General features: G+C 40.1%; 1 protein-coding gene across 10 annotated transcripts in view; it reads right to left on the reverse strand.

Moving 5' to 3' along the window:
• The window catches only part of KIF21A (kinesin family member 21A), a 145,503-nt gene extending 127,147 nt beyond the window's left edge, over positions 1–18,356 (reverse strand). For 9 of the 10 annotated variants that reach the window (XM_055318485.1, XM_055318478.1, XM_055318484.1 and 6 more), the window contains exon 1: positions 18,131–18,356. In XM_055318485.1, coding sequence (XP_055174460.1) covers positions 18,131–18,174 — 44 coding nt within the window. In that variant the 5' untranslated portion in view covers positions 18,175–18,356. The remainder of the gene's footprint in view (positions 1–18,130) is intronic. The other variant, XM_055318481.1, reaches the window with a different exon arrangement.
• Positions 18,357–18,899: the final 543 nt, after the last annotated feature.

Here is an 18,899-nt window from a genome sequence, read left to right on the forward strand (position 1 = left end):
TATCAAGAGGTAATCCCCCCCCAAAAAAGAGGTAACTCCATCGTAACTCAAGGAAGACCTATATATATCTTCCACACTCAGAACATCCTTCCTGCAACATCAATGGCAATCAAATATTTTTTGACAGGATGACTAAAGTTTCCATAAGAATAATTAAGAATATACTATGCTTTCTCCTTTGGTGTTGAGAATCACATCTGACATGCCTACTGATGTACTAAGCACTTCATAGAGGACCAAAAAAAGAGATAAAGTCTATCTTTGCTCTCAAATAATTCAAAATCCATTTGAGGAGGAAGGAAAAACCAACATAAGCCCAAGACACCTAACACAACTATTTACAAAGCAATCTATCATACACTATAAATTATACTTACATATATGAATATGGTAGCATTAGTCAATAAAGGCACCCTTAGGAAAGAAGAATTCTATGAGGTATATATTATCAATATCTTTTACAGATAAAGAAATTGAGACACAGCCAGCTTAAACAATTCACTCAATGTTAAAAACTAGGAAAAGAGTCAGATTCAATTAAATCTCTTAATGTCACAGCCCATTCTCTGAGGTAATTTTGTCTGCCACTTCCTTATAACAAGAGCTAGCCACTGTGAAAGGTACTAACAGAAGTAAGACTAACAAATGGAGCAGTCAAGGACACCTAGAAGTCTAAAATTCTACCAATACTTAATGTTGAAAGTGCCTTGGATTTTGGATCTTTGTACATAAAATAAAACATAAAACATAAAACAAAAAATAAAAAAAATAAAACATAAAATAAAACAGATCATCAGTCTCCTAAGAAAAAAACACAATCTATTACCCACAGGACATCAGGATCAATGAAGTGGATACACAAGGAAAAGACAGTCAGTTAACTAAGGGATTTAAAATCTTATCCAAACTATATTCTCAGAAATGTAATATTTTAGGGCACTTTCCATAGAAACCTCCTGCCTCACTTAGACCAACCTGGTCTCTCTGAATAAATGAGTTTATTAACCAACCTGGTCTCTCTGAATAAATGAGTTTATTAACTAACTGTATGGGAAAAGATATGTGTATATGTATGAACATGCAGGCAGGTATGCACACCCATGTCCTTAGATGTGTGGAGAAGAAGTTGTCAATAAATCTTTGCAATTAGTATCTGATGAAAATAGGATGATATCTATGAGAGGGATTTTTTTTTTTTTTTAGTGGAATGAGTATGAAAGTTAGGAAAGATTAGAGAGAATAAGTATAGAGGAAAAGGAAAAAAAAGTGGATAAACCAATAGGGCTATGTTAAAGATTAAGAAATTGGAAAAAGGGAAGCCTGGGTGGCTCAGCGGCTGAGTGTCTGCCCTTGGCCCAGGGAGTGATCCCATCCATGTTCCTGGAATCGAGTTCACATCAGGCTCCCTGCATGGAGGCTGCTTCTCCCTCTGCCTGTGTCTCTGCCTCTCTCTCTGTGTGTCTCTCATGAATAAATAAATAAAACCTTTAAAAAAAAAAAGGAAATTGGAAAGATTAAATGTCATGGGACTTAAATTATGAAAAAGAGCTTATATTACTATTTTGGAAAATAAGGAGTCATTTTTCAGTCTTAGAAAGTGAGCTATTGTGATTACAGTGGCTATGGAGGTAGACTACTCCAATAACTTGCACATAGTATGTTCATACTTCATTTTTGGTATGTTTCAGAAAGCCATCAGATCTGAGACTCTCCCAACTGGACTTAATTACTCAAGGGCAAAACCTGTATCCTGATTCATCTTGGACCTCCCAGTGCCTAACAAAGTGTTTGCATTGCACTTGACTTTAGAGGGATTCAATAACTAATAATTGAGACTGAACTAACTGAAATATATTGAACTTATCTGAGCCAAACTGAATTGGAATGATTAGCAATGGGAGCTACTTACTATTTTCACAAATTCATTTTCATTCCTCCATTTTAGATATCAAAAAATACTTGACTAACTTCTCCTGTATTTACAACAAGCTTAGAGGAATTACTTTTGTTTTATAATTTTAGTGGCACTTTAAAGAAGCTGTAATGTACTCAGCAGAAGTATAATTCACTTTACACGTAGAGGGACTGATTCATAGAGAGGTGTCACGTTAGTTTTCCACAGAGTTACTTTTACACCACTGCCACCTCAAAGTGAGTCAGTGGAATAGAAAAGAGCTGAAGTCAAAGTCCAAAAGGATTACTTTCATCACCAAAGTTCATTTTAAAAGATTCAATTATAAAAGGGAAATTATGTAATGTGCAAATAAACATACTTGGTAAATACGGGGGAAAAAAGCACAAAAGACAACTGCTTTTGGAAACAGAAATTCCTGTTACTGCATTCTTTTTTCAGGTAAATAGACAGCATGCTTCTCCACAGAACATACAGAAATTAGCTCAAATATATACGTAGCTATTTTTGCAGTATGAGGGAATCTAATGATTTGAAGGCTATTCATCCTCAGTTATATTATTCTATTTCTACCTCTGTGATTTTTTTAATAGCTAATATTTGGAAGATTCTGCTTGTCAAAGACAGCAACTAGGGCTGTCTTAGTCATCTTCAATACCTCACTTAACTTTCTACCACATATTTTCTAACTTCATCTGTCACCACACTGTTCCACTTCACAGTAAACCAACATGTAAAAGACACAAAAAGGTATTTATTTTACTAGTTCAATCAAACTTGTTTTCTAAACAGGTTTGTTTTAAAAAGTGAAGTTTGCTTTCAGGATTGTTTAAGTTTCAGACTCTATTGATACTGTTATCACCCAGAAATGTGTTTTTCAATGCAAACAGAACTACAAAGGTTTCAACAGCTAATACTGTATAAACAAGAAAAAACTAATATTAAGTAAGGTCTTAAAAAAGAGTTATAAATGTATTTTCCTTATTTAACTATGATAATTAAACTAAAAAATGTGCAAAATGACATCTCATAAAATGAATTCTGAAAATGACAATTTTTTTTTTAATTTAGCAAAGGAACCCTGTCACTTCAATCAGTCTTTTAATTACTTATGTTACACATGGAAATAAGGAGATGTTCTCTTAGAGCTTACATATATATATAAGAACATATATATATATATATATATACACACACACATATATATGACTGTGTGTGTGTGTTGTGTGTGTTCAATCACTTTTGGGGTCTTAGTAAATACTCTGTTAGTATAAGCAGAATTCTGTTTGGGTTAATGATATACCAAGAAATACATTTAAGAGGCTTAAGGACTAATAAGTCAGTCAGCTCACCTTGCCAGGTTAGCAGTTGGAAATCAATAAGTATCCCTATGTCCTTAAAGATAAACAGGAAAGAAATGTCATTCCAATAGTATACGCACCATCAGAGAACAAAGATTTTTTAAAAGTTATTCAACCTAGCAAGAAAGCATAATTATCTCAACCTTGACTTTCACAACTCAATGTATTCATAAAATAAAGACATTCATTCTCAGGCAGCCCGGGTGGCTCAACGGTTTAGCACGGCCTTCAGCCCAGGGCCTGATCCTGGAGACTGGGGATCGAGTCCCATGTCGGGCTCCCTGCGTGGGGCCTGCTTCTCCCTCTGCCTGTGTCTCTGCCTCTCTCTCTCTCTCATGAAAAAATAAATAAAATCTTAAAAAAAAAAAAAAGACATTCATTCTATCATATAAATACAGTGCTGATAACTTAACTGGTAATATCAAGGTCAGTATCATCTAATATAAATGCACTATTATCTTCCTTTTTATTCATCCTTACTGCATACAATTGACAAAGTCATAAGATATGTAAAGTGTACATTATGATGATTTGATATATGTGTACCCTTTCAAAGGATTCCATCAAGTTAATTGACACACTCATCACCACACATATTTGTCCTTTCTTTTCTTGACGAGAACTTTCAAGTTCTACTCTCTTAGCAAATTTCAATTACACAACATAGTGTTATCAACTATAGACACCATATAATGCATTAGATCCCCAGACCTTATTCATCCTATCACTGAAAGTTACCAACCTCTCCCTATATTTCTCTGTTCAAGAAATAAATTTTGCAAGTTAATGAATACAACTAACATTTATTGAGGCCTGCTGTATGCCAAACATTATTCTGAATACTTTATAAATATGCCAATTAAATCCCATAACAATCCTAGGAGATTAGTACTCTTAGTATCTTTATTTCATAGAGAAATCAAGATGAAGGTGGAGGGGATTTTTTTGGTTTTCATTTTTTAAAGATTTGTTTATCTGAGAGAGAGATCACAAGAAAGAGTGGGGGCTGGGGATGGGACAGAGGGAAAGAGAGAATCTCAGACTCCCCACTGAGTGCAGAGACTGATGAGCAGCTTGATGTGGGGTTCAATCCCAGGATCCTGAGATCACGACCTGAGCCAAAATCAAGAGTCAGACTCTTAACTCAGGTGCCCCAAAAGGTGGAGTTTTACAAACAAGAGCTCACCAAGGAAAGTATTCCTGTCTTGAGGGGATTAGAAAAGAAATTGTGGTTACTATAAGTTTTACCCAGGAGAAGAAAAACAGAGATTTACAGAGATAGAGATAGAATAGATGGAGAGAAAGAGAATAAAAAGTGGTGGTATGAAGAGAAAAAGGAAGGAGAAAGGGAAAACTAAAAAAGAAAAATGAATCTAACATCTCCCAAACAATTCTAAATGCAAGACATTTACAACATTCATATAATCTTAACAACCCTATAAGATGGGTATTAACTTCATTTTACAGAGGAGAAAACCAAGATTCATAAAGCTTAAGGGGCCATCCTAAAATTTTGAACTCAAATCCTTGTGACATAAAAGAGCATAGAGTCTCTTTTCATTAAGCGTAATGCAAAAGAAAATACACTTTTCATTAAGCATAATGCAAAGAAAAATACAATGAAGGCAGGTTTGGGGTAGAGGGAAAAAGACAAGATTAATAAGGAATGTGAAGCATGATCAACTAGTTTTTAGAAGTCCCTTGATAGATACTAGGATAAGACAGGGCACTGTTGCCATAAAACTATGATGCTTTTAACTGAGAGTGCAGGGATGTTGGGAACTATAATGGCTACTTGATTTCCTTTGATCCCCTCACAGATTCTTCTCATCCCATCTCAACGTCAGTGAAGCTGCTGTGAAAAATAGCACTGGCCAATTCACCTAGATGTGCCAGTCCCATACTGAGTGATTACAGAGTACACCATTGATTTGGCCTAGCCCAACACACACTCTGTGGGCTGCTTCATCAAAATTAAGATGCTAAGCTATCATTGTGCTTAGCAAAGAAAATAATGATAATAAAAATGACAGCAGTATCTACTCTTTACAAAACATTTACTAAGTGCCAATAGTATAAGGGTTTTATATACATTTTTTAAGATTTTATTTATTTATTTGGGAGAGAGAGAGAGAGAACACAAACAGGGGGAATGGCAGGCAGAGGGAGGGAGAAGCAGGCTCCCCACTGAGCAGGAAGCCTGATGCCATCCGGAGCTCAATCCCAGGACACTGGAATCATGCATGACCTGAGCTGAAGGTAGATGCTTAACCAACTGAGCCACCCAGGCAGCCCAATATACATTCATATTTAATTTTTATAACAAACATATAAGCCAGGTGTTATTTTCCCTTATTATACCCCTGTAGACTTTGAAAATAACAATATTTATTGATCTGTTACAGACATTGAATATAAAAATATTTTCATTCATAATGGTCAAAAAAAGGGATAAGAATTCTGGAACATGGTTAGAGATAATTTTCATTCAGTGCTAATCGATTTGTACGGACTCATCCTCACTAATATTCACTTGCTGCTTCTGAAAAACAGTATTTACCACAGCACTCAGTAACACAGAATTTCTTTATGCCTTTTTTTTTTTAAGACTTTATTTATTTATTCATGAAAGACACAGAGAGAGAGAGGCAGACACATAGGCAGAGGGAGAAGGCGACTCCATGCAGGGAGCCCAATGTGGGACTCTATCCCAGGACTCCAGGATCACACCCTAAGCCAAAGGCTCAACCACTAAACCACCCGGGTGTCCCTCTTTATGCTTATTTTTAAATAGAATGAGGTAGAGTCCTACTACTGAAATATAAAATGAGGCAACACAATTGATGTCAAAATATGCACAAATTTAAAAGTATGAAATCATCAGAAGTCTTTGAGTTACTCCATGTTGAAAGCTACAGTCATAGAACACATACACAAGATAAATAAAATTATGATTGGCTATACCAATTAATACAAAATCAGGAACTAAAGATAACTAAAGAAACCCTATACTGAGAGACAAGAAGTACATCTGTACAAAGGTAACAGAAGGTCCAATTACACTTATGTAACAAAACAGATAAGAATATAATCAAGGACAGATGGAATTTGTTGCCAATCTAAGGCCAAGTAGGCAAACTAAAATTCAAAAGTATCATATTGTATTGCCTAAACTGAGACTTGACAAGGTCACAGATGTCACATGTGGATTAAGGAACCTTAAATGGCCAACTAACCAGGAATTAAATCTGTGATCTCATGTTTAATCAGCAGTTGACAACTTCCATTTCAGGGCAGGACAGATGCAGACTAGGTGTCCAAAAGGCTACTGAAACAAGTGTTTTGTGTTGAACTGAGGTACAAAAACAAAATAAGCACTAGAAATGCACTAATTTTCAAGGAACATGGAATGGTTATGGACCGGTGTTTGGTTAACCATCAGTGTCTTAAATCAATGTATTGAATGAATATCTGTATTATCCTAATAGATTATTATCTTGCTGCTGATATAGCTGAAAATTTAAAATTATAAATCAATATATCTTTTTCTAAAAAGTATCCTCAATGTCATAACATTTAACCATATATTGTGGGTGGCCAGTATTACACTCCACCTTCAGTTACAGGAAATGGTCATTTGTAGAGTCTGTGCTTATCAGTGGAAATGAAAATATCACAGGAATCATAAAGCCAAGTTTATCACTGGTAAGAGTCCAGACCAAAACAATTCTCTAACCATCCCATGTCCGTTCTATTATATCACACTGCCTCCAACTCATGTGATTCCAATACACAGTGGACATGTAATATTGATATAATATATGAATGAATTTTGATCTAAAAAGTAAATATGATTAGAAAAGATACAAGTGAGGGTAGAGATGGCCTATGTCTCATTATGCCATGTGATCAACATACCACATCATAATAATTAACTACAGCTTCACTTTCTCCAAAGTTTCATATTCTTGCTTGCTGATGGAAAAAGGCTCTCATTTAGAACAATTCCAAAATGACTACGTAACTGTTGTCAGAAAATATGAATATGGGGCAGCCCCAGTGGTGCAGCAGTTTAGTGCTGCGTGCAGCCCGGGGTGTGATCCTGGAGACCTGGGATGGAGTCCCACGTCGGGCTTCCTGCATGGAGCCTGCTTCTCCCTCTGCATGTGTCTCTGCCTCTCTCTCTCTGCCTCTCTCTCTGAATGAATAAATAAATCTTTAAAAAAATATATGAATATGTAATCCAAAAAAATATGTCCTTCATCATAGTCAGAGAACCACAATATCATCATACCTAAGTGACAAACACGGCTCCCCAAAGTTGAAAATAATGTCAAATTCAATTTTAAAATAACATTTTACTACATACTAAGAGATCCAAAGAGTTGTCCTTGATTTAGCTCTTCCTTGGGCTCATGGTGGGGCACAACCAAGTCTCAACAATTTTCTTAGTTCCTTGCTCCTACTAAAGATGCTAATAGGGGTGAACAGTCACCCAAAGAGACTGGCCTTAGGGTTAAATCCCAAAAGACCTTCATTCCAATCTAGACAGGCAGATATCTGCTTATTTCAATACCAAAACCACAATGTCCTTCAAATGTTCTATTATAATAATGCTATCAATATGTTAGCACCTTCTTTTATTTTTTAAAATTATTTGTTTATTTATTTACTTACTTACTTGAGAGAGAGTTTGTGCACACACCTGCCTGTGTCTGCGCTCAGCACCAGCCCTGAGATTATGACTGGAGCCAAACCAAGAGTCGGATGTTTAACCAACTGGGCCACCCAGGCACCCCAAGATCTTCTTTTATTTTTTTTTTTTATTTTCACTTATTTATGATAGTCACAGAGAGAGAGAGAGAGAGAGAGAGAGAGAGAGAGGGGCAGAGACACAGGCAGAGGGAGAAGCAGGCTCCACGCACCGGGAGCCCGACATGGGATTCGATCCCGGGTCTCCAGGATCGCGCCCTGGGCCAAAGGCAGGCGCCAAACCGCTGCGCCACCCAGGGATCCCCCCAACATCTTCTTTTAAAAAGCATAAAATATTCTCTGAGTTTGGGGAACATTTCAAGTTGAACAGTGAAAATCACATTCTATATCTCTCTCTCTCATTGCAATTTTAGAGGGAGAGAGAGGACTCGTATAAGGAAGATCTATGGCCCTAAAACGCAGAAATTTCTATGCATGGGAGCAATTTAGAAAGGCTTCAAGCAGAGGTGAGACTTTGACATTTAGATGGATGACAGGCTCCATTATGGTCAAAATGTGTTGTACTCTTTATCTCCTTCTAAAATAAAGAAAGGAAAAGCTATTATTTAAAAGCTTAAGAACCACCTAACAAGTGAAGTATTACTCAAAAAAAAAGGGTCTTTTTAAACCCCTCAGCTTTCTACTTCTACCACCAATTCCAGATCCTAATAAATACATCTCACTCCCCACATGACTGCACCCTACCCCTACCCTACGTCACCCTTCAGCCATCTCGCTCATAGCAAGTCAGCCATTATTACCGGAATGTGCTATAATCCTTAAGTATGTTGGAGTAAAAGGGGGGGGGGAGTTTTAAGAACCTAGGGGAGGGAAGGGGGAGAAGGCTGCATGCCTAGCATTCAGAAAATCCTCCTGAACGTTGTTTCCAAATTAAACTATACACACATTTATACTTCAGTGGTTGTCATTAAAACATTACTGAGCTACTGCGAATATTGAAAACAGTCCATAATGTTTTTATTGCCCAGTTCTGACATTTCTTCAGTTAGACTATATGAGGAACCCCAAAATATAGACCTGTAATTTCTATTCCAGGGGTCCCTCTCTCTCTGCCTCTGAGAATCAATCACTGTCCTAGTTTTAGAATTGAGGCCACCATAAGGCAAAAATAATGGGTACTAAGACTGGGGGAACTCACCCAAATGTCAAGTTAACTTTCATAAGGAGTATTTATGGGATTAAAACTGTAGTTTTTTAAAATGTAAATTTATTCTGTTTCTAAGATGTCTGCCAGAAAAACATGAAGACCTAAAAAAATCTACAATACATATCAACAGAAGACTTGAATTGCCATCTGTGGGAACTCAAGCAATTACCTCAACTTCTCTGGGCCTCTACTGTCCAAACTGTCATAAAGAAGGGCCCTCAACCAGCTGGTATCGCCAGGTTCTTTCCATTTTAAAATCTATCAAAAATTAGAGAGGTACTAAAAATCATCTTCAGGATACAAATGTCTGATACTTTCAAAAAACAAAAGACAAAGGAACTTCATATATAATTCTTAAAACAGAAATATCTCATAATAATTGTAGGTTGTCATGAAAATTGTCTCTTTGGCTTGGCTGTCATTTGCTTCAAATAAAGCCTGAGCCACAAGAAAACTATTTTAACACTCTGAGAAGATTAGATAGTTAATCCACTGGGAAACCAGGCTGAAAGACAGAATTCACAAATCCGCTTCTCAGAGAGAAGCATTGAAATTAACTAACATATCTGTTTTATTTTGAATAAAATTATCCTGTGGATACACTGTATACAAATACTTCCTATTATCTGGCATCCATTTTCATTTTTGTGGTTTTCCTTCCTAATCTGAAGCTGAAATGAAGGTCATGTCTAACTTTGGCAGAAAAACAATCATTTCTAAGTCAGAGTTGCACGAGTGGGTTGTAACATATCTTGGGGAAAAACATCCATAATGATGCATATTCCAAGTTCATGTCTTTGAAGATAAATTGATGAGAATTGAAAGATTGGACAGATTATGGAATTAACTGCCAAGATAATTTCTGCTTTTATAGCTTCACAAAACTGGAATTTCTAGTGCATCATTCTCTACCCCATAATTATGCATCAAAATATTAACCAATTAGCAGGTAAGATGGTAAGAGCTCAAAGGGTAGTAATAATTGGGCATGAAACTTGAACTTTCATGGAGTTCCAAATAATAAACAGGTCTACCACACTTCATAAATGCAATAAACCAAACTTGAGAAAAATATATCAACTCCTATTTTGTAAATAAAATAATTTCATGGACTTTCAACTCATATCATCTACTAGCTCTTCTTTCATTTCCCTTATTTCCTAATCCAACTTCAAAGACATACAAGTGGGGCATGTATATTTTATCAAGTAGGACATGATATAAATAATAACCCTCTAACGCATAAGCTCTGGAGTTTACTTTTTATATGAAATACCTTTGGAGTCAGGGCACATTTTTCATTTTTTAAATCGCTGTTCCTAATGAATATAGTACCTAAAAACTGCTATTAAAAAAATAAAGGAGAGGGATGCCCAGGTGGCTCAGGGGTTGAGTGTCTGCCTTTGGCTCAGGGCGTGATCCCGGAGTCCCAGGATTGAGTCCCACATCAGGCTCCCTGCATGGAGCCTGCTTCTCCCTCTGCCTATGTCTCTGCCTCTCTCTCCATATATCTCATGAATAAATAAAACCTGCATAAATAAATTAATTAATATTAAAACCTTTAAAAAGGAGAAATAAAAACTAAACTTCAACTATTATCATTCATTTCTAGTTCATGCCATTGATTACATTTTGTGTTAGTTCCAATATATTTTGTGCATTTAAAGAGACTCATACTGCTAGGGATGTAAAAGCAGGGACCATGTAGGTCATACGTGCTACGTATCCTCAGCAGTTGAAAAGTGTCCAGCACGGGGTGCCTAGTTGGCTCAGTCAGTAGAGCACACAACCCTTGATCTCACTCAGGGTTTTAAGTTTGAGGCCTACTTTGGGTGTAGAGATCACTTGAAAATAAAATCTTTAAGGGGTGCCTGGGTAGTTCAGTCAGTTCAGCGTCTGACTTCAGCTTAGGTTGTGACCTCAGGGTCTTTGGGACTGCGCTCTTCATCAAGCCCCACACTCAGCAAGGAGTCTGCTTCTCCTTCTCTCTCTCTCCTTCTGCCCCACCCCCAACGTGTACGATCTCTCTCTCTCAAATAAAATCTTTAAGAAAAAAAAAAGTGTCCAGAACATAGTATACACTTAATAGATATTTGTTGAAGAAAAAGGAAAAAATAAATGACCAATCACCAGGAAACCATCTATTTCCATAAAATAAATATTTCTAAAAGCCTCACTTAGCTACTTCTATATTTTCTAAACATTAAATGGTTTCAAATAATTTACCTCACATGTGTAAGCATTTCAGCTTGAAAGATCCTTAATACATTGAAATTAGGACACAAAATGTTTTGAAAACATTTGGAAATATGTTTAAGAACAGAAATAAATGTTAACTAGACTTACAGTACTGATCATTTGCAATGCATACAAATACCAAAGCATTATGTTGAATACCTAAAACTAATATAATGTTATATTTCAACTATACCTCAATCAAAACAAATAAATAAAAAACAAAAACAAAATACACAGAGATTGGTAGGATAACCCTAAGTTTGAATTCTAGTTCTGGTACTTAGTAGCTGAAAAACCTAAACAGGTTATCTAATACATTTGTGACTGGTTTTTTTCATCTGTAAAACAGGGATCTGTCCAGTCTACCTCATTGAGTTTTAATGTAGATCAAATAAAATATTGTACATGTGTATTACAACCAAAATGGGAAAAAGCAACCACAAATGACTAAATGTTTCCTGTTCAGTAACAAGAGTACCCAAAGTAAACATTGTTGGGAAAGTCAAGCTTAAAATGTTACACTACTTCCTTCCTATAGATACAGAGCCAACAGTTTTAACAAAATCACATATTTAATAGACTGCATATGCAAAGTTCTTACAACTCGTAATACCTTGATATTGCCACCTCAGCACGAGGGAAAAGAAATGTCCAGAGTGGTCACACTGGAAATTAGTGCCAGTGACAAACCTAAAATGAGCTTTTGATTGTCCAACCAGTCATAAGCCTGCTCAGCAAAGCCACTTTTTAAAACTGCTTTAGTAAGGTAAAAAAACAACAAATTGAAACCCAATTAGACTACATTAGGCACTAATCCAAACTGATTGTCAAGGATATGTACAGCTCTCTGTCAAAGCGAAGCAAAGAGGTTTTAACTCAACCACACAGACAATGACATGAAAACACAGTGGCCCTCTCTGTATCTCCATTTTTGTCCAGTTCTTGACATACTCTAACAGCTAAAGTTCTTGAAAAGGAATAGTTTCAAATTTGCTGTTAGCATTCATAGACAGGGAAGGGGGAAAAGCACATCATCTCATAATATTTTACATTAGAATCAAAATGTTTCATTGATCTTATCATTTTGAGTTAACTGAATAGTTCAATTCAGTACACTTAGATATTGAGAACAGAATATATATAATACTTCATTGCTCATTTTTGTTGATGACATCTACCTAAAGCCATCCGTTTAACTTACCACATTTTCTGAGAATTCAACTACCATATTGAGTGCATAATCACTATCTTTCTTACACCTGTGTACCCTGAGACGTGGGGGGGGTTGAATCCAGTCTTATGTGTGTGTATGTATAACTACTCTAAGAAAAGATACCTAGTATTCTGGCATTTTCTTTTTCTTTTTTTAAGATTTTATTTATTTATTCATGAGAGACACAGAAAGAGAAAGAGAGAAGCAGAGACACAGGCAGAGGGAGAAGCAGGCTCCATACAAGGAGCCCGATGTGGGACTCGATCCGGGACTCCAGGATCACACCCTGGGCTGAAGGCAGCACTAAACCGCCGAGCCACCCAGGGATCCTTGCTGGCATTTCCTTGATATAAGAGTGTGGGTCGGGTACACCTGGGTGGTTCGGCGGTTTGGCGCCTGCCTTTGGCCCAGGACGTGGTTCTGGAGTACTGGGATCGGTCCCCCATCGGGCTCCCTGCATGGAGCCTGCTTCTCCCTCTGCCTATGTCTCTGCCTCTCTCTCTCTCTCTCTCTCTGTCCCTCATGAATAAATACATAAAATCTTTAAAAAAAAAAAAAAAAGAAGAGTGTGGGTCTATGATGGGGTGGCTATGATTTATTTCTATGTATTGACTTATGTTGCTGATACTGTAATTTTATCCTATACTACTTTCACATTTTTTAAATTATAGAGCAGTATCAGCCAATAGAAACTTAATGTGAGCAACATTATATTTGATTTTAAATTTTCTAGTAGCCACATTTTAAAAAAGGAAAATAGGTGAAATTAATTTTAATAATATTTTATTTAACTCAATGTATCAAAATAATCACTTTAATGTGTAATCAATACAAACACTTAATATATTTGCATTCATTTTTCTTACTAAATCTTTGAAATCCGGGATCCCTGGGTGGCGCAGCAGTTTGGCGCCTGCCTTTGGCCCAGGGCGCGATCCTGGAGACCCGGGATCGAATCCCACGTCAGGCTCCCGGTGCATGGGGCCTGCTTCTCCCTCTGCCTGTGTCTCTGCCTCTCTCTCTCTATGACTATCGTAAATTAAAAAAAAAAAAAAAAAAATCTTTGAAATCCAATGTATACATTGCACTTACAACATGTCAATTATGACACTAAATTTTTATCAGAAATACTCTATCAGTATTTAGACTATATAAACTACACAGTTGAAAAAGTAGGTCCAATTAATGAACTTGTTTCAAGAATATTCAAAAGTGGGATGCTTGGGTGGCTCAGCAGTTGAGCATCTATCTGCCTTTGGTCCAGGATCAAGTCCCACATCGGGATCCCTGCATGGAGACTGCTTCTCCCTCTGCCTATGTCTCTGCCTCTCTCTGTGTCTCTCATGAATAAATAAATAAATAAATAAAATCTTTTTTTAAAAAAAAGAATATTTAGGGGATCCCTGGGTGGCTCAGCAGTTTAGCGCCTGCCTTTGGCCCAATGCGCGATCCTGGAGTCCCTGGATCAAGTCCCGCGTCGGGCTCCAGGCATGGAGCCTGCTTCTCCCTCTGCCTGTGTCTCTGCCTCTATCTCTCTCCCTGTGTCTATCATGAATAAATAAATAAATAAATCTTAAAAAAAAAAAGAATATTTAAAAGTTACCCAAAACAGGGCACCTGGATGGCTCAGACAGTTAGGCATCAGGTTCTTGATTTTGGCTAGGATGGTGGGATCAAGCCCTTCATCCAGCTCCTCACTCAGTAGGAAGACTGCTGGAGATTTTCTCTCTCCCTCTTCTTCTACCTCCCCACCTCTCTCTTTCTCTAGTAAACGAATAAATCTTTTATTTTTTTTAAGATTTTATTCATTTATTTATGAGAGACACAGAGAGGCCTTGGGCTGAAGGTGGCACTAAACAACTGAGCCACCCGAGCTACCCTGAATAAGTCTTTAAAAAAACATTATCCAGGGACGCCTGAGTGGCTTAGTGATTGAGCGTCTGCCTTCAGCTCAGGACGTGATCCTGGAGTCATGGGATCGAGTCCCGCATCGGGCTCCCTGCATAGAGCCTGCTTCTCCCTCTGTCTGTGTCTCTGCCTCTCTCTGTGTGTGTCTCTCATGAGTAGATAAATAAATAACATCTTTAAAAAAAAAGTTATCCAAAAACTAAAGGACCAGTTTTTTACAATTAAATTAATTAAAATTAAGTAAATGATAAATTTAGTTCCTCAGTAGCATTAATCAGAATTCAAATGCTCAACAGCCACATGAGTTGAATAGTAGAGCTGTTATCTGAATTCATATCCACTTCAATGAAAGATACCCTGCAAAATACCTCAGATATACCCTGCCAAAAAAAAATTTTCAGAAATTGAATAAAAAATATTCTCCACGGCACCTGGTGGTTCAGTTGGTTGGGCGTCTGCCTTCAGTTCAGATCATGATCCCAGGATCCTGGGATCAAGTCCCACATCAGACTCCCTGCTCAGCAGGGAGCTTCTTCTCCCCTCTCCCTCTCCCTCTGCTGTTCCCCCTGTTTGTGCATGCACCCTCTCTGTCAAACAAATAAAATCTTTTAAAAAAAAAATTCTCCCTAAATAAGAAATTTCTTTTGAACTTCTTAACCCCAAAGTTTTATATGACCCACACACTTATTTTGAGAAATCTTAAAATAGAGTCACCAGCCTTAAGAGTCTCTACATCTAACAAAACACAAGAACTTCTAGGACACTTTCTGCATTTCACAGTAGAGTCAATCCCCTATACCTGTTATTACATTATTCATTGAAGAAGAAAAACAAGTCAAATGCCTCTGTTTATTTGTGTCAATGTGTTGATTTACTTATCCTGCTGATGAAATCTGTCACAAACAAGTATAGAATTGGAAGACACTGTAAAGATTAAAGAGAATTAGAGAAAATATTTTAACCAAGTTCAGATCCTCCCTTCCTAAATTTTATCTTTTCTAGCAATAACAAGGTATACATAACTTGTCAAAGCCACTCGTTTGTAACTAAGCTAATACAGAACCAGGAAAAGGTAAGTGACCTTCAGCTAAATAAAGCTTTGTGACGTATGTTCTTGCCTTTCACCTATGTAGGTTCAATGGCTAAGAATATGTCCAGGTTGGAACACTGGTTCTATCACTAGCTAGCTAGTAGTTTAAATAGGTCACTTAATCTTTCGATGTCTCATCTGTAAAATGGTCATAATAACAGAACCTAAATCAAAGATTGTTATGGAGAATAAATGAAATTTTACATGATACAAAACATCTTGACAGCACTGACCCTAGCACATGACATCTGTCCAACAATGACTGGTGTTTTAACTCAGAATCAGAATAATCAGAGATGAGGATACATGTTCAACAAATATTTGTTGTAAATGAAAAGATGTCTCCGAGCACTTTATGAATACCAAAGTGCTAGAAAAACATAAGCTATTATCACCCTACGTAAAATAAGTTTAGAGAGTGGATCTATTCAGTGTATTTAATGAAAGAAAGACAAAAGGACCTTTACAATGCAGTTTACCAAGTTCTGTTAACGTTTCTATAGACCTTTCCCAAACACAGACCCACACTTGCCACTTAAAAAGCACAAACATAATAAACACAAATCATTCATGAATATATTTTATTTATAAATCAAATATAAATTATTTATCTGTCAACATCACTTTAGGGCCATCCATGACTCTGCTCACCTTCAGTCCAAGAATCATCATATTTAATGGCATAGCAAATAAGCTGCCCTATGATATTCTAGAGAATTCACAGATAAAAATCTTAAATCTCCAAAAATGATTTCTCTCATAGCCTAATTTTTGGCTATCATTACTGTTTTATGCTCCTCTTCACCTTCTTTGACCAGATCTGCTAACAAAACTGCCTCTTACTGGATTTCTGCCACGGCCCAGTCATTAGCGAGTATTAAAAAGCCAAAAGAGAGGTAGTAGTTTTTTTAGGAGAAACAAACTAATCCAACAATTGGATAAGTAGCCTCGGAATAACCAAAAATGTCAAAATCAAACTTCAAAGGCTTTATAACAGATTATTCTAAACAGTCATAAAACTGTCACCTCCACAGGTGATCATTTCCTGATCCATAAAAGAAAAAAAAAAAAAATCTTTAAAATCCAAGTCATTCTGGAGGACCTGGCTGGCTCAGTCGGAAAAGCATGACTCTTGAACTTGGCAGTCATGAGTTCGAGCCCAAGGCTTGGGTGTGGACATCGCTTAAATAAACAAACTTTAAAAAAATAAAATTTATGTCATTCCTTAGCATATAAGGAACATAAAACTTGTATTATCTTTAGTCTGTAATGCATATAAAAACTGCCATTCCTATGCCTAATCAAGACTTGCCACTAAAACACCGCTGACATGAAAGGGTTTTTAAAAGACCTTTCCAGAAAGGCTACATGAACGGAGGATTTCTTTTTTTTTTTTTCTCTCAATCATTTCAAATTTCTCCAAGGACACTGTCTTCATAATCCTTAAAGAAGCGGATCCACCGTGGGCCACCACGGAGCTGTGAAAGCGACACACCTATTCCACCATGAATGCTTCATTAATATTTCAGCGATGATGCTGCCATTTTCCATAAGCAACTGTCAGACCTCGGCTTCTTGCTATGTATCAAAAGTGTCCAAGAGGCATTCAATTCTCGTGTACCTGGCGTTGACCAAAATGCAATTTTGATGCATGCGGCCTTTACAAAGCTCACACGCAGGCCCCGTCTAACGTTACGCCGTAGGCGCCCTGCCTAACCCAGTCACCCCGCCACCCCCTTAACCCTCCCACTTGCTGAAAGAGCCCCTTCCTTCTGCAGACCTATCACCAGGGGACAGAATTCTGAACGAGACTCCGCATTCCTGCGCCCAGGGCCGCCGCGTGTCTGTCTCCCACGGCCACCCCTGCGCCTGTGCTGCGTGCGTCTGCGGGATGCTGAAGGAGACCTCCGTTTGCACAGGCATCTGGAGCCCTGCATCTGGAAGCGCCGTCCGTCAGATGCTTGGTCTCCTGCCTCACAAGGCCTCAGGTGCTTGTACACACAGGGCAGACGCCCGCTCTCTAAACAATAATAATAATGATGATAATAATGGGGAGAAAAAAAAAAAAAACCACCACAGCGCGGCAAGCAGGCAGCTCCTCCGGGCGACGGGCACAGCGGCCAGGCCGTCGCCCAGGACCGCCCCACCTGAGGCGATTGTTCCTCGGGCGCGAGGGCAGGCGGGGGCGGGCGCCGACGGCGTCCCCCCGGGAGGAGTCCGGGCGCCGCGGGGACCCGGCGTCGCGCAGCCGCCCGCTACCTGCAGACGCCGCGCGCCCGAGGGCGGCAGGGTGGCCCCGGGAGCGCCGGCCGGCGGCCGATCCGCAGCCTCAGCGTAGCCAGCTGCCAGCTGCCAGCCGCCCGCCCCCTCAGGGCTCCGCAAGCCCCGCAGCGGCCGCCGGCGACCCGGGGCGTCCTCTCCGCGCCCTCAGCCCGCCCGCCGCCGCCGCCGCCGCCGCCGCCCGCCCCGCCGCCGCGTCCGTCCTCACCTGACAGCCACCCGCACCGAGCTCTCGTCCGGGGCGCCCCACATGCCGGCGGCCGGCGTCCGCTGCACCGCGGAGAGGAGGCTCGGCCGGAGGCGCGGCGCTCGGGCGCAGCCGACCAGCGACAGGGGGCGGCAGGCTCACCTCCGCCGCGCTCCAGCCATGTTGGGCGACTGAATGGAAAGGTGGCGGCGGCGCTGAGGCAGGAGGAGGAGGAGGTGATTCACGGCCGGCGGACGCCCGCCCCTTCTCCCCCGCTCACCCCCCCCCGCCAGGTCCTGGGGGCGGGGACGACGCGCGCTTGACTGGCGAGCGCGGCGGCGGCGGCGGCGGCGGCGGCGGCGGCGGCGGCGGCGGCGCGGCGGCGGCGGCGGCGCGGAGCCCGCAGGCCGCCCGCGGCGTCCTGACGGCCGGTAAGTGCGCCCTGCCCCCTCCGGCGGGGACGCGGCCTGGGCGGCGGGGCCCTCGCTCGGCGGCCGCCCGGGCGCTCGGGGCTGCCGGCCCGCACTGCGTCAGCGGCGGCCCACGGCCCGGCCCAGCTCGCCCTCCCCCGGGCCGCGCCCCGCCCTGCGCTCGGCGGGCACTGCCTGGCGCTGCTGGGCAGGGAGGCGCGGCGGGGGCAGGGGGGCGGGGGCGGGGGGGCCCGTGCGCCCTTCCAGGTTCTCCGGGTGCTCGCCCGCCGCCCTGCTCTCAAACCCGAGCCTGGGTCAGTCAGTCAGGCTGCCACTCTCCGTCCGGCTTTGTTCCCACCCTTGGGCTTATTGTCCTCTCT

This window comes from Nyctereutes procyonoides, unplaced genomic scaffold, assembly GCF_905146905.1.
Source record: "Nyctereutes procyonoides isolate TBG_1078 unplaced genomic scaffold, NYPRO_anot_genome, whole genome shotgun sequence".
Lineage (NCBI taxonomy): Eukaryota > Metazoa > Chordata > Mammalia > Carnivora > Canidae > Nyctereutes > Nyctereutes procyonoides.